We start from the raw sequence: 14771 nt of genomic DNA on the forward strand, positions 1-14771 counted from the left end.
CATATACATTAATAGCATTATTAAGGCCTCACTGACTTCATGTTATGAATGACATTCTCTGTTGACCTCAAAACGTGTAACTAATAAAGTTGTACTGCTACTGACCGACAATACAAACGACCCATTACAAAAAAGGCCATCAAAAGTGTATTATGGGCAACAAAAAAGTACGAAAAATGCCCAGAGAGCCTGCTATGGAGGCAAAAGATAACTTAACTTAAGTTATGGGTGTTCTAGTGGTTTTATATGATGCTGCAGTACAAAGTCCAGTTTGGCGACCCATGTTCTGCACAAATGATATGGTAACGATGTTTTTAGCCAGTTGATTTGAAAATAGATTTAATTAGTAACCTATAGTTACGTCGGTTCCTATTTTTTGATTGCTCAGGCTTGGGACTTTGATTGAATATTGTGTTCCACACTAATGTCATATGTTTACCTTTGTAGATAACATCCCGCACTAGCTGACAGTACATACCGCTCTCGGGGTCATGTTGTTCCGTAGAACGTTTCATCTTCTTGTTATCTACATGGGTAAATATCACCTCCGGTACCTGTTTACACTTTGCCCCTCCTCCCATAACACATGATCCCTTGTTGTCATCAAATTGTGTTTACAGAGAGTCCGGAGTTTAAATCACTAGTAAACCCATATATAGGACATGCCCATGTTCACAAAAAGTAGTTACTCGAGCAACTGGATATGGTTTTAGAAACGGCCAGACGTTTCGGATAGTATCCACTATCCTTCGGCAGTTACACTGAAGAGATCTGGAAGAAACAGGTCTTTTATACTCTAACTATGAATGAAGACAATTTCAGATGTCCAATAGGAAATGTTGTCAGACAATTCAAGCTGAAGACAATTTGGATTCCAAAGAAAACAAAGGTAAGGCAAAGACAAGCTGAGGACAATTTGGATTTCAAAGGATAGCAAGGCTAAGACACAGTTAGTGCAAATGATGCCCATGTTCCCTATTGAAACAAAAGTGGCAATATAAACATGATTGAAATGGTGACGATTATCTCTATAATCTTACTGGAGGTGAACATAAGACAAACTAAGCCTGTTTAGTCCTCTGGTTTAGCAGAATTTTTGCTGGCCTTTCGTTTTTTCGCCGTCGCGCATTAGTTTTGGGGTCTCCAGAGAATGTCACACATAAAATCAATGTGGCCTTACCTAAGTACAGGCTGAACTAACATTCGAAGTAAGGATAAGGCAGTAATTCAATTCAATTAAATGGCAGAACACAAGAAGAGAATGATTCTGAACTGTGTTTAATTCACAAACAACTTAGCTACATCTTTGTATTTGATCATTATGCAAGCTTTTCTACATTATTTGATCTACAAGCTACATGTCTTAAACGTTAACACAGAATCACTATCTTATCGGTAAAAATGAACTTAATCAGATTGTTTGCATTTTATTAATATTAAGTCAAATTAACTGGCACAACGTTTGGTCTTGAAGTTACAGACATGCAATAGTTTCCACCGAATAATGTACTCATGCTAGATGTATGTACTCATAATTAATGAGTTACGGACCGTATTCTTTCTAATAACACAGCAGTCTTTGTATATATATTTGCCTATCTTTACATTATGGGAGTTGTGACTTTTAAAGATAATATTATTATATACAAATCTGTCTGTATCATCGGGTCTCTTGAAATCTGTTGTACTTGATTCGAGAATGTAAATAGCTTATTGTGTGAAATCGCGTATCTAGAACATTTCATTTAGACCTATGAACCTTTCCTAGTCTCTACCAGAACCTAACCTACATAGCCATAAAGTAATTGATTAGAGGGCGGCTAATTTGCTATAGCTAGTTGTAATTTGTTCCTGAGTAGACATTTTCCTTATCCCAAAAGTCACACTTTTCTTTGTTAAAGTCTCCATCAATAACGCTTTGGGGAGTGGTAAAATTCATGTACGGGAACTGGTCACCTTTATACTTGGGCCAGTTCAGTGGTGATTTTAGGACGTTGCCTGTGGTGTAGACCTTCGGGCTAGCCTTGTTAGGGTCGCCCGTGTGTGCGAAGTTACCGTAGTGATACACCATGGTGTCAGCTAGGACCTGTTCTTCTCGGGTGAAGCTCAAGTTTAGCAGTAGAGGTGTTTGAAACACGAACGGAATGTCTTCACCATGACAGACGTGACCCTGACAGTAGGCATAGCCTTTCCAAAACGTCTTAAAGGAAAAGGCATGATCAAAGACGTAAAGCCAGACGTCGTTTTCACCATTTACGGCTGCGTTTCGGATAACATTTCGAGTTGGGCATTGAAAAACCCAGTCTGTTGCGAAGTGAGACAAAAACGGACGATAGTCTGATGCTTTTGGCGGGTTGTACTCATCAAGAGCTACCGGCCCTTTTCCATGGAGAAAGGCCAACATAATTCCATCTAACTCAAGTTTAGACATAGGCTTACTAAAGGCCTCATAGATGTACAGAACGGCTTCTTCCATTACATTGCCTATAATGAACGGCTTCTTCTGAATCTTTCCATTTGCAAAACTATCTACAGTTTGTCTAGGCAGAATGTCACCATCTACAGTAGGGCCCCACTGCATGAACAACTCTAGAGGCTTAAATGGGTTAGCTATGTATTTACCGGCTTCATTTTGGGCGACAATAAGGTCATCGGCAGGCTTGGAACGAAGGCACTTCATGTCCCCGGCTGAGCAGTTCGCAGACTTGGCAACATCATTCCCGACCCGAATCCCTTCTAATTGAGTCTTGTGGGTGATGGAGAACGGCACACTCAGCATGATGGCCTGGTGGAACAAGTCTGTGGTCTTGTCAGTTGTCAGGAGAACTGCAATCGAATCTGACCCGGCGCTCTGTCCGAAAACGGTTACTTTATCCTTGGCTCCACCAAAGTCTGCGATGTTCTGTTGGACCCACTTCAGTGCCTCAATCTGATCTAATGTTCCATAGTTTCCTCTGGCATCGTCTTCTCCCTCGCCGGTCACCAGGTAGCCGAAAACGCCGAGTCTGTAGTTGGTCGTCACAACGACGGTGTTGGTTTTGTTGGCCAAAATCCGCCCATCATACACCATAGCAGAGCCAGTGCCGTACATGTAATGTCCTCCATGAAACCAACAAATAACAGGTAGTCTGACAGTAGAGTTCGCCAGAACGGATCTGGGCACGAAAACGTTAAGGTACAGACAGTCCTCACTCTGCGTTCTGTTCTTGTCGCGATTACAAGTGTACTGATAGTCGATAACGGTCGGTCCACACCCTGGCTGTCGGCATGCCGGACCCGGCACGGTGCCGTCGCGAACTTCGGGCGCCCAAGACTTGTTGTACGCCCGAGGAGGCTTCCAGCGCAGCTCGCCTACCGGAGGGTTCCCGAACGGGAGACCGAGGAAGATTGCCCCTTCCTCCGCGTACATGCCCCGCACATCTCCATACCGTGTTCGAACGGTCGGACCCTCCGGTTTCGTTGTTAGAGAGGCCTGCCCAACCAAGACAAGGGCAGCGAAGACCAAGAGCTTGGAGAAGGTTGTTGTCGCCATACTTAGATGAGACACAATAAGAAGATGTTGATGTCAACCTGTTGTTTGCTTCACCCGGGTACACTTTGGACCCGTGGCCTAATTTAGAAGTGATGAGTTTAGCACTTTTATCTTTGTAGAATTATTAACACAAGTCTGGTGCACCATGGAGCTTTTATCTGATAAAATACATCATCATACATTTCCAGCCTCAGCTACACGTACCATTGCGTAGACTGATTGTCATAGTAGTTAGTGTACCAAAACTTCCATAGAGTACCAGAGGTACTAATGGTACTAAAGAACGATCTATATAGTTGAATCCGTCATTTATTAAAATTTTACGAAAAACAATATCTATTGATATTACACCTAATACACCACAAAGGCATTCTAATATATATAGTAGACAGGAACAATCAATACAAGAACACCACAAGAGTATGATTAAAAACAGTGTTTATTTTACATACATGCAATTAAGATATTATATGACTCGAAAAATATCTAATTTTGCTGGTATCATACCTTAGATACAGAAATCACTTCTACATCGGCAAAACATGATTAACAAAACATCATCAGGGTGCGCATGATTTACATTATAGGTCAAACTAACGGCATTTTGTTTTGAAGTTTCAGGGTATGATGTAATTTCAGCATCAGTTACTGTCATATTTCTATTTTCATCTAAAAATAAGTTTGATACTTTCCATATCATTAAGCTATTTTTTTATTTGCCCTTATTTCTCGCTGAATAGATGTTTTCCTTATCCCAGAAGTCACATTTTTCCTTGTTATAGTCCTTAACTATAACACTCTGGGGAGTGGTAAAATTCATGTTGGGGAACAGGTTCCTTTTGTTGTACCTGGGCCAGTCCAATGGGGATTTTAGGACGTTGCCTGTGGTGTAGACATTCGGGCTAGCTTTGTTAGGGTCGCCCGTGTGTGCGAAGTTACCGTAATGATACGCCATGGTGTCAGCTATGACCTGTTCTTCTCGGGTGAAGCTCAAGTTTAGCAGTAGAGGTGTTTGAAACACAAACGGAATGTCTTCACCGTGACAGACGTGGTCCTGGCAGTAGGCCTTGTGGTGCCAGATCGACTTAATGGAAACGACGTGATCAAAGACGTAAAGCCAGACGTCGTTTTCACCATTTACGACTGCGTTTCGGATAACGTTTCTGGTTGGGCATTGAAAAACCCAGTCTGTTGCGAAGTGAGACAAAAACGGACGATAGTCTGATGCTTTTGGCGGGTTGTACTCATGAAGAGCTACTGGCCCTTTCCCATGGAGAAAGGCCAACATAATTCCATCTAACTCAAGTTTAGACATAGGCTTACTAAAGGCCTCATAAATATACAGAACGGCTTCTTCCCGTACATTGCCTATAATAAACGGCTTCTTCTGAATCTTTCCATTTGCAAAACTATCTACAGTCTGTCTAGGCAGAATGTCACCATCTACAGTAGGGCCCCACTGCATGAACAATTCTAGAGGCTTAAATGGGTTAGCTATGTATTTACCGGCTTCATTTTGAGCGACAATAAGGTCATCAGCAGGCTTGGAACGAAGGCACTTCATGTCCCCGGCTGAGCAGTTCACAGACTTGGCAACATCATTCCCGACCCGAATCGCTTCTAATTGAGTCTTGTGAGTGATGGAGAACGGCACACTCAGCATGATGGCCTGGTGGAACAGGTCTGTGGTCTTGTCAGTTGTCAGAAGAACTGAAATCGAATCTGATCCGGCGCTCTGTCCGAAAACGGTTACTTTATCCTTGGCTCCACCAAAGTCTGCGATGTTCTGTTGGACCCACTTCAGTGTCTCAATCTGATCTAATGTTCCATAGTTTCCTCTTGCGTCGTCTTCCCCCTCGCCGGTCACCAGGTAGCCGAAAACGCCTAGTCTGTAGTTGGTCGTTACCACGACAGTGTTGGTTTTGTTGGCCAAAATCCGCCCATCATACACCATAGCAGAGCCAGTGCCGTACATGTAATGTCCTCCATGAAACCAACAAATAACAGGTAGTCTGAGAGAAGAGTTCAGTAGAACGGATCTTGGCACGAAAACGTTAAGGTACAGACAGTCTTCACTCTGCGTTCTGTTCTTGTCGCGGTTACAAGTGTGCCGATAGTCGATTTTGTTCGGTCCACACCCTGGTTGTCGGCACGCTGGGCCCGGTACGGTGCCGTCTCGGACTTCTGGCGCCCAAGACTTGTTGTACGCCCGAGGAGGCTTCCAGCGCAGCTCGCCTACCGGAGGGTTCCCGAACGGGAGACCGAGGAAGATTGCCCCTTCCTCCGCGTACATGCCCCGCACGTCTCCATGCCGTGTTCGAATGGTCGGACCTTCCGGTTTCGTTATTAGAGCGGCCTGCCCAACAAAAACAAGGGCAGCAAAGACCACGAGCTTCGAGAAGGTTGTTGTCGCCATACTTTGCTGACAGCTATCTAGATGTTATTGAAGTGAGGTTAGCCAGCCTGTAGTTTGCTTCACCCGGGTACACTTTGGACCGTGACCTAATTTAGGAGTGATGAGTTTAGAGCACTTTTATCTTTGCAGAATTGTTAACACAAGTCTGGTGCACAAAGGAGCTTTTATCTGATAAAAGCTCATCATACATTTCCAGCCTCAGCTACACGTACCATTACATAGACTGATTGTCATACTAGTTAGTGTACCGAAACTCCCATAGAGTACCAGAGGTACTAATGGTACTTAAGAACGATCTATATAGTTGACTCCGTCATTTATTAAATTTTTACGAAAAACAATTCCTATTGATATTACACCTCATACACCACAATGACATTCTAAGATATATAGTAGTCAGGAGCAATCAATACAAGAGCACCACAAGAGTATGATTCAAAACAGTGTTTATTTTACATACATGTAATTAAGATATTATATGACTCGAAAAATATCTAATTTTGCTGGTATCATCCCTTAGATACAGAAATCACTTCTACATCGGCAAAACATGATTAACAAAACATCATCAGGTTGTGCATAATTTACATTATAGGTCAAACCGTCACGGCATTTTGTTTGGAAGTTACAGATCTCGAGTATGATGTAATTTCAGCTTCAGTTACAGTCATCCTTTTATTTTCATCGAAAGATAAGTTTGATATTTGTTTCATATCATTGTGGAATCAGTAACACGGAGGATCCCCGAACGGGAGCCCGAGGAAGATAGCCCCTTCCTCCGCGTACATGCCTCGCACGTCTTCGAACGATCGGACCGTCCGGTTTCGTTACTAGAGCGGCCTGCCCAACAAAAACAAGGGCAGCAAAAACCGCGAGCTTCGAGAAGGTTGTTGTCGCCATACTTAGATGACACATAACTAGATGTTGAAGTAAGGTGTCAGCCTGTTGTTTTCCTCACCTGAGTACCCTTTGGACCCGTGACCTAATTTAGGAGTGATGAGGTTAGCACTTTTATCATTGAGGAATCAGTAACACAAGTCTGGTGCACCAAGGAGCTTTCATCTGATAAAAGCTCATTGGGTACACAACTCGTCATTTTCACAACATCAGCTAACCTCACCCGGCACATTTCCAGGCACAACTACGTTTGCATAGACTGATTGTCATCCTGGTTATTGTACCAGAGCTCCTCTCCTCACATCCACCAAAAGTAGCATCACACCATGTCCATAATAACTGACCGGATGAGATGAACAGGACAGCATCAGAAAATCCTCAATTCATTATTTTCCAGTAGTTTACTCATTAAAAAGTTGATGTACGTCAATTTTTACATTGATCCGCCTACTATGACCCTGTAGACAAGTTTGAACTTCGCGCTCTCCTCCTGTCTCCCGCCGCGCTGGGCCATGACCACTACACGAAAACTTGAATATCCGGTCGTTTGGGGGGTTGCATATGTCCCGTGAAACCTGGTGTATCCGGGGCATGTGCAGTCATATCCTGTTATGACAAGCGCGGGTCCTGCATATTACCGCTTATGCCTGCACATCCGGTAATTAGACATGTATGGGGATATGCGGCCCCTGCTCACGTCTCGTGTCTTGAGTAATGCCAAACAAGAGACCATCTTGTGTGTGAATTGATAGACGTAATGATGCCTTGTCATAAGAATAGGTTTGAGTAAGATTGTTAAAGGACATCCGCTTTACATAAAAGTACTCTCCAAGCGGATGTGTATTGACTTGTCTGGCATTTTCAGTCAACAAAACTCACAAACGCCTGATATAAACGAATGCATTGTTTTACAAGAACAAAGAAAGGCCTACGCACGAATGACTCGTATCATCGTTTTCCAATGAATTGTTACCTAGAACGAACACTATAAATAACTTTGAGCGCGTCGTATACCAGCGTTTGGTATCATTATATTCTTAAGCTTCGGTTTTACGTTTTTAGCTAATCAACTAATTTTACTTTTTATTAAACTTTTGACACAAAAGAAAACATGGCTTACCCACGCTCAATTTTAATATTCTTTTTTTTTTTTTTGCTGCGGCAGTTTGTTGCCTAGATTGAACTACACGAAATGGACATTCAGTAAAATCTAACACGTTTGATGATAACATTCTCCACCATTTTATGGTCATTTTACGCCCTAAGCTTATCAATTAAACGGCCGCTTCAGTCTAAAGACCAATGTTGTGTTTTTGAAACAATAGAAACCATGGCGTATATGATATACCCACGCTCGCATTGGAAGCCTTCATTCGTTTTTATCCTTGTGGATAATGCTTGTTGCAAAAACAATATGTTTGTTACCAGACTGATGTATGAAATCATTAACAATTACAGTAACACATTTTCACCTAGTTCCTTGTGGGTATTGTTTGACTGTGAACTGGCCAGGTGACAAAAGCTGAATTTAGCTACAGTGGACCTCCCGACCTATTGTGTCTGTCTGTATGCAAATACTCATCAGAACTAGCCAATTGTATTTCACACAGCATGTAGGTGTTTGAAAATAAGGACCAATCAACACACATGTCAACATTTTCAAATTTTACAGTTGGCATTTCAGAGCTAGACTTCTTTCTGTGAGGTTGCGCAACGGATCCCGATAGCTGGATATCTGCATGAACGGCAGACAACGTCAGTGAACACTGAGGGATTTAGAATGATACGACCTCGAGACTAAACAACATCTTGCCGCGTGGAATTTGAACTGCCTACGCTGAAGGATTGGATTCTGTTTGGAGTGTTAAACAACTGTAATTTTATAGCTAGTATCCAGCCTCGCGCGCGGCAGGCTCTGTAGAGTACGGTGGGGTACGACTGACATGCCCGGTTGTGATTTTGCGGACGGTTTGAGACTACGTCACACGTCGCCATGTAGGGCTGGCTTAAAAGTTGCTGCCGGAGGCGGTGGTTGGCTCGGGTGATTTCTGCTTCGGCCCCGTGGACAGTGGAGGCTGCCCACCCGTTTCGCGATGGATCAAGGAGCTTTTATCAAAAAAAGCTCCTTGGATGGATCAATGGTTACCACAAATCTTCACGTCCACGTTTAGAAATTTTGCCTCAGCTGTGCTCCTGACTAACAAAAGTCTGTGCAGAAGACGGGTGGACAACAGAATGTATGATAGCGGGAATGAAGAACTTCACAAGACGTAAAAAGGAGCATCATTCCTAGCACATATGGAGGAAATCGTCAGGACAGTCTACTGTCCAGAAATACTTTGAAAAAATAAAGAAAATTCATTCACCATTCAGAAAGAATAAAAGCAAAATAAACACACTACAGGGAGGGGGGATCCTGGGTAGGGCAGGGTAGTAAAACAAAGCTGCTTTCAACAACAAAGGGTATAATGAAGCCGCTCAAGCCGAGGCCTGGGTGAGATAATTAGGTGATAATTAGGTGCTAACAAGGGTGCATGTCCCGAATAGGCAGGCATATGCAGGAAATTTGGGTCGGATGAGCGGACATGGGCGGGACACGCACTGGGATGGCCAGGCACATATGCAGGCATTATATGTCCCGCACACTAATAGTTGTGAATCTCCGGGTCATATGCAGGTCCGTCTATACCAAGTGTGCGGACGGCATATACCCGTTATCGGCCACATATTTTGAATATCTGGGCTTATATACAGGAGTATTCGACCCAGATATTCGCTTTTTCGTGTAGTGGACGTAATGGCCTCTTTCTGACCGTCTGACCAGAAGTTTCTGATCTGTGACATCAGACGATCAGAAAGAGGTCTTTGTTTTTGGTGCATCAAAATTATCATTCTTATTCATAAAAAATCATTTGTTACTGTTCTTGTCATTTTCCTTTGGCAAGTGTAATTTAATTGCCCTTCTTTCTTCCTGAATAGATGTTTTCCTTATCCCAGAAGTCACACTTTTCCTTGTTATAGTCCTGTACTATAACACTCTGGGTAGTGGTAAAATTCATGTTGGGGAACAGGTTCCCTTTGTTATACCTGGGCCAGTTCAGTGGTGATTTTAGGACATTGCCTGTGGTGTAGACATTCGGGCTAGCTTTGTTAGGGTCGCCCGTGTGTGCGAAGTTACCGTAATGATACGCCATGGTGTCAGCTAGGACCTGTTCGTCTGGGGTGAAGGTGAGGTTGATCAGTAGAGGTGTTTGAAACACAAACGCAACGTCTTCACCGTGACAGACGTGACCCTGGCAGAAGGGTTGGTCGTGCCAAAACGTCTTAAAGGAAAAAACATGATCAAAGACGTAGAGCCAGACGTCGGTTTCACCATTTACGGCTGCGTTTCGGATAACATTTCGAGTTGGGCATTTAAAAATCCAGTCTGTTACAACTCCAGACAAAAACGGACGATAGTCTGGTGTTTGTGGCGGGTTGTATTCGTGAAGAGCTGCCGGTCCTTTCCCATGGAGAAAGGCCAAAGCAGCCCCGTCTAACTCAAGTTTAGACACGGGCTTGTTAAAGGCCGAATAAATGTAATAAAGAGCGTCTTCCCTTACAGTGCCTATGATGAACGGTTTTCTCTGAAATTGATCGTTTGCAAAACTCTCGACAACTGGTCTAGGCAAAATGTCACCGTCTACTGTAGGGCCCCACTGCATGAACAATTCTAGCAGCCGAAAGGGGTCTACTATGGCCTTACTGACTTTCTTTTGAACATGAAGAATTTCATCCGGTGGCTTGGCGCGAAGGCACTTCATGTCCCCGTTAGAGCAGTTTGCGAACTTGGTAAAATCATTGAGTCTTGTGACCGATGGAGAACGGCACGCTCAACATGATGGCTTGGTGGAACAACTCTGCCGCCCTAGAGGAGGTCAGGAGAACTGAAATCGAATCTGACCCAGCGCTCTGTCCGAAAACGGTTACTTGATCCTTGTCCCCGCCAAAGTCTGCGATGTTCTGTTGGACCCACTTCAGTGCCTCAATCTGATCTGATCTAATGTCCCGTAGTTTCCCCTGGCCTCGTCTTCCCCCTCGCCGGTCACCAGGTAGCCGAAAACCCCGAGTCTGTAGTTGGTCGTTACCACGACAGTGTTGGTTTTGTTGGCCAAAATCCGCCCATCATACACCATAGCAGAGCCAGTGCCGACTATAAAATCCCCGCCATGAAACCAACACATAACAGGTAGTCTGACAGTAGAGTACAGTACAACGGGTCTAGGCACCAAAACGTTAAGGTACAGACAGTCTTCACTCTGCGTTCTGTTCTTGTCTCGATTACAAGTGTGCTGATAGTCGATTTCGGTCGGTCCACACCCTGGCTGTCGGCATGCCGGACCCGGCACGGTGCCGTCGCGAACTTCGGGCGCCCAGGACTTGTTGTACGCCCAAGGAGGCTTCCAGCGCAGCTCGCCTACCGGAGGAACCCCGAACGGGAGACCGAGGAAGATGGCCCCTTCCTCCACGTACATGCCCCGCACGTGTCCATACCGTGTTCGAACGATCGGACCGTCCGGTTTCGTTACTAGAGCGGCCTGCCCAACAAAAACAAGGGCAGCAAAGACCAAGAGCTTCGAGAAGGTTGTTGTCGCCATACTTAGATAGACAAGACTAGATGTTATTGAAGTGAGATGTCAACCTGTTGTTTTCTTCACTTGGGTACCCTTTGGACCCGTGACCTAAATGTGTGTCTTATTATTGTTGACTCATTAGATCAAAGTGGTCCGTTCCTTTAGTTCTTTCATTACCTCCATGAAGAATTGCGATATATACAATGTAGTAGCTTTCCTTTTGCTCCTTGTGGTTGTCTGTGTGTGTGTGCGTGTGTGTTTGTGTGTGTGCGCACGTGTGTGTGTGTGTGTGTGTGTGTGTGCGTGTGTGTGTGTGTGTGTGTGTGTGTGTGTGTGTGTGTGTGTGTGTGTGTGTGCGCGCACGTGTGTGTGTTTGTGTGTGTGTGTGTGTGTGTGTGCATATGTTTGTCAGGAGCATTAAGAACCTCTGGATGCATCACAGATAATGTAAAAACATGTGATACTAGAAAGGTAATATTTGCAAGCAAATACAGAATGTTACCTTCACATGTTCTAGTCAACTGTTTTGTTCTTTCTTATTTGAACACAGTTCTAAATGTAGCGACCCGAGCCCCTCTAGATCTGACATTTGCTACATTATGTAACCGAACACCACATGGTGCCTGCTACTTTACGTACCGGTTACCATGGTGACAGCCGTCTGGTCCAGGTCGTTGACCTTATTTGTGCGGAAAAGAAGAAGAAACAAAGCAAAAACAGACATGTTCCCTTCTGTGAAGGTAACATAATGAGTCATTAAAAAAGGCGAACTTTGACCACAAGTTACCGGACAAGATGATGTGACTGTTTCACCAACATATTCTGTATCCTGAGTTTTACATCCGGGAGCATGAGTGGTCGTTGGATTCTCGTTACACCCGTTTGATCCCTCTTTAAAAGATATTGGCAAAGTTTCAAGGATGCAGGATTTGTTTAACTCTCCCGGCCTGATGCTAAGAAAGCATGGGCATGGTGCGATGCAATTGTTGGTGGTCTTCAGTTTACGTACAGTTGGTTGGGGTGGGGAGAGCATGCTAGCTCCGGTACACCAACTAGGATGGTAATCAGTCTATGTAATGGTAGTTGTGGCGGGAAATATATGGTAAGGTTAGCTATGTCGTGAAAATGACGACTTGTGTACGAAGGAGCTTTTATCAGATAAAAGCTACTTTGTGCATCAGGCTTGTGTTCACGATTCCACGCACAGTGATTAAAGTGCAAACTTCTTCACTCCTTAATTAGGTCACGGGTCCAAAGTGTACCCGGGTGCCTGAAAAACAACAGGTTCACACCTTACTTCAACATCTAGTTATGTGTCATCTAAGTATGGCGACAACAACCATCTCGAAGCTCTTGGTCTTTGCTGCCCTTGTTTTTGTTGGGCAGGCCGGTCTTATAACGAAACCGGACGGTCCGATCGTTCCAACACGGTATGGAGACGTGCGAGGCTTGTACGCGGAGGAAGGGGCTATCTTCCTCGGTCTCCCGTTCGGGGTTCCACCGGTAGGCGAGCTGCGCTGGAAGCCTCCTCGGGCGTACAACACGTCCTGGGCGCCCAGAGTTCGAGACGGCACCGTACCGGGACCGGCATGTCGGCAAACAAGTTGTGGACCGAACTATAAAGATTACCAACACACTTGTAACCGCGACAAGAACAAAACGCAGAGTGAAGACTGCCTGTACCTTAACGTTTTCGTGCCCAGATCCGTTCTACTGAACTCTTCTGTCAGACTACCTGTGATGTGTTGGTTTCATGGTGGTAATTACCAGTATGGCACCGGCGCTGCTTTAATCTATGATGGGCGGATTTTGGCCAACAAAACCAACACTGTCGTCGTAACGACCAACTACAGACTCGGCGTTTTCGGCTACCTTGTGACCGGCGAGGGCGAAGACGATGCCAGGGGAAACTATGGAACATTAGATCAGATTGAAGCACTAACGTGGGTCCAACAGAATATCGCAGACTTTGGTGGGGACAAGGATAAAGTAACCGTTTTCGGACAGAGCGCCGGGTCAGATTCGATTGCAGTTCTCCTGACGTCCGCTAGGGCGGCAGACCTGTTCCACCAGGGCATCATGCTGAGCGTGCCGTTCTCCATCCCACTCAAAACTCAGTCAGAAGCGATTCGTTACGGGAATGATTTTACAAAGTTCGCGAACTGCTCTACCGGGGACATGAAGTGCCTTCGCTCCAAGTCAGCCGACGCAATTCTCGATGCCCAAAAGAAAGTCAGTAAGTCCATAGTCGATCCCGTTCGTCTTCTCGAATTGTTCATGCAATGGGGCCCTTCAGTAGATGGCGACATTTTGCCTAGACAAGTTGTGGAGAGTTTTAAAAAGGGTCAATTTCAGAGAAAGCCTTTTATCATAGGCACTGTAAGGGAAGACGCTCTTTATTATATCTATTCGGCCTTTGATAAGCCCGTGTCTAAACTTGAGTTAGACGTAGCTACTTTGGCCTTTCTCCATGGAAAAGGACTGGCAGCTCTTCACGAATATAACCCGCCGCCACGAACATCAGACTATCGCCCGTTTTTGTCTGAAGTAGTAACAGACTGGATTTTTGAATGCCCAACCCGAAATGTTATCCGAAGCGCAGCAGTAAATGGTGAAAACGACGTCTGGCTGTACGTCTTTGACCATGCCTTTTCCTTTAAGACGTTTTGGCACGGCCATGCCTACTGTCAGGGTCACGTCTGTCACGGGGAAGACATTCCGTTCGTGTTTCAAACACCTCTACTGATCAACCTAACCTTCACCCGAGAAGAACAGGTCCTAGCTGACACCATGGTGTATCACTACGGTAACTTCGCACACACGGGCGACCCGAACAAAGCTAGCCCGAATGTCTACACCACAGGCAACGTCCTAAAATCACCACTGAACTGGCCCAGGTATAACAAAGGGAATCTATTCCCCAACATGAATTTTACCACTACCCAGAGTGTTATAGTACAGGACTATAACAAGGAAAAGTGTGACTTCTGGGATAAGGAAAATATCTATTCAGCGAGAAATAAGGGCAATTGAAGTACACTTTGCCAAAGAAAATGACAAGAACAAAAAAAAAAAAAAAACACGTAATTTTCCTTTATGATCAGATTGAAGGATTGTTTTGATGCACAAATAACGACTAGGAAAGGTCCATGTGTCTTATGTCAGTTATGATGACTTTGCTTCTCCATGATATGAAAAGTCTCAAACTTATCTTAATATGAAAATAGAAACATGACTGTAACTGATGCTATGCTGAAATTACATCAAACTTCAAAACAAAATGTCATGACAGTAGTTTTACTTACAATGTAAA

General features: G+C 44.4%; 4 protein-coding genes across 4 annotated transcripts; 1 reads left to right on the plus strand and 3 right to left on the minus strand.

Annotated features, from left to right (window-relative positions):
• Positions 1-1520: 1520 nt before the first annotated feature.
• On the minus strand, positions 1521-3541 carry LOC118404626 (cAMP-regulated D2 protein-like). The gene has a single exon (XM_035803856.1). The coding sequence runs from the start codon at positions 3530-3532 to the stop codon at positions 1835-1837; it is 1698 nt and encodes a 565-aa protein (XP_035659749.1). The 5' UTR covers positions 3533-3541; the 3' UTR covers positions 1521-1834.
• A 703-nt stretch (positions 3542-4244) lies between these two features.
• On the minus strand, positions 4245-5948 carry LOC118404973 (cAMP-regulated D2 protein-like). Its single transcript, XM_035804372.1, has one exon. The coding sequence runs from the start codon at positions 5946-5948 to the stop codon at positions 4245-4247; it is 1704 nt and encodes a 567-aa protein (XP_035660265.1).
• A 4913-nt stretch (positions 5949-10861) lies between these two features.
• LOC118404975 (carboxylesterase 1D-like) lies at positions 10862-11482 on the minus strand. Its single transcript, XM_035804373.1, has one exon. The coding sequence runs from the start codon at positions 11480-11482 to the stop codon at positions 10862-10864; it is 621 nt and encodes a 206-aa protein (XP_035660266.1).
• Positions 11483-12784: 1302 nt separating this feature from the next.
• Positions 12785-14491, plus strand: LOC118404976 (acetylcholinesterase 1-like). Its single transcript, XM_035804374.1, has 2 exons — positions 12785-13690; positions 14120-14491. Exons 1-2 carry the CDS (start codon positions 12785-12787, stop codon positions 14489-14491), a joined length of 1278 nt encoding a protein of 425 aa, XP_035660267.1.
• Positions 14492-14771: the final 280 nt, after the last annotated feature.

The sequence above is a fragment of the Branchiostoma floridae genome, chromosome 17 (assembly GCF_000003815.2).
Source record: "Branchiostoma floridae strain S238N-H82 chromosome 17, Bfl_VNyyK, whole genome shotgun sequence".
Classification (NCBI taxonomy): domain Eukaryota; kingdom Metazoa; phylum Chordata; class Leptocardii; order Amphioxiformes; family Branchiostomatidae; genus Branchiostoma; species Branchiostoma floridae.

What these genes read in the sequence shown, in the direction of transcription:
- LOC118404973 (XM_035804372.1), bottom strand. Translation starts at nt 5,948, where the DNA reads ATGGCGACAACAACCTTCTCGAAGCTCGTGGTCTTTGCTGCCCTTGTT.
- LOC118404975 (XM_035804373.1), bottom strand. Translation starts at nt 11,482, where the DNA reads ATGGCGACAACAACCTTCTCGAAGCTCTTGGTCTTTGCTGCCCTTGTT.
- LOC118404626 (XM_035803856.1), bottom strand. Translation starts at nt 3,532, where the DNA reads ATGGCGACAACAACCTTCTCCAAGCTCTTGGTCTTCGCTGCCCTTGTC.
- LOC118404976 (XM_035804374.1), top strand. Translation starts at nt 12,785, where the DNA reads ATGGCGACAACAACCATCTCGAAGCTCTTGGTCTTTGCTGCCCTTGTT. An exon ending in TTCTCGATGCCCAAAAGAAA is followed by an intron (nt 13,691 to 14,119) that starts GTCAGTAAGTCC and finishes TTTTCCTTTAAG; the next exon opens with ACGTTTTGGCACGGCCATGC.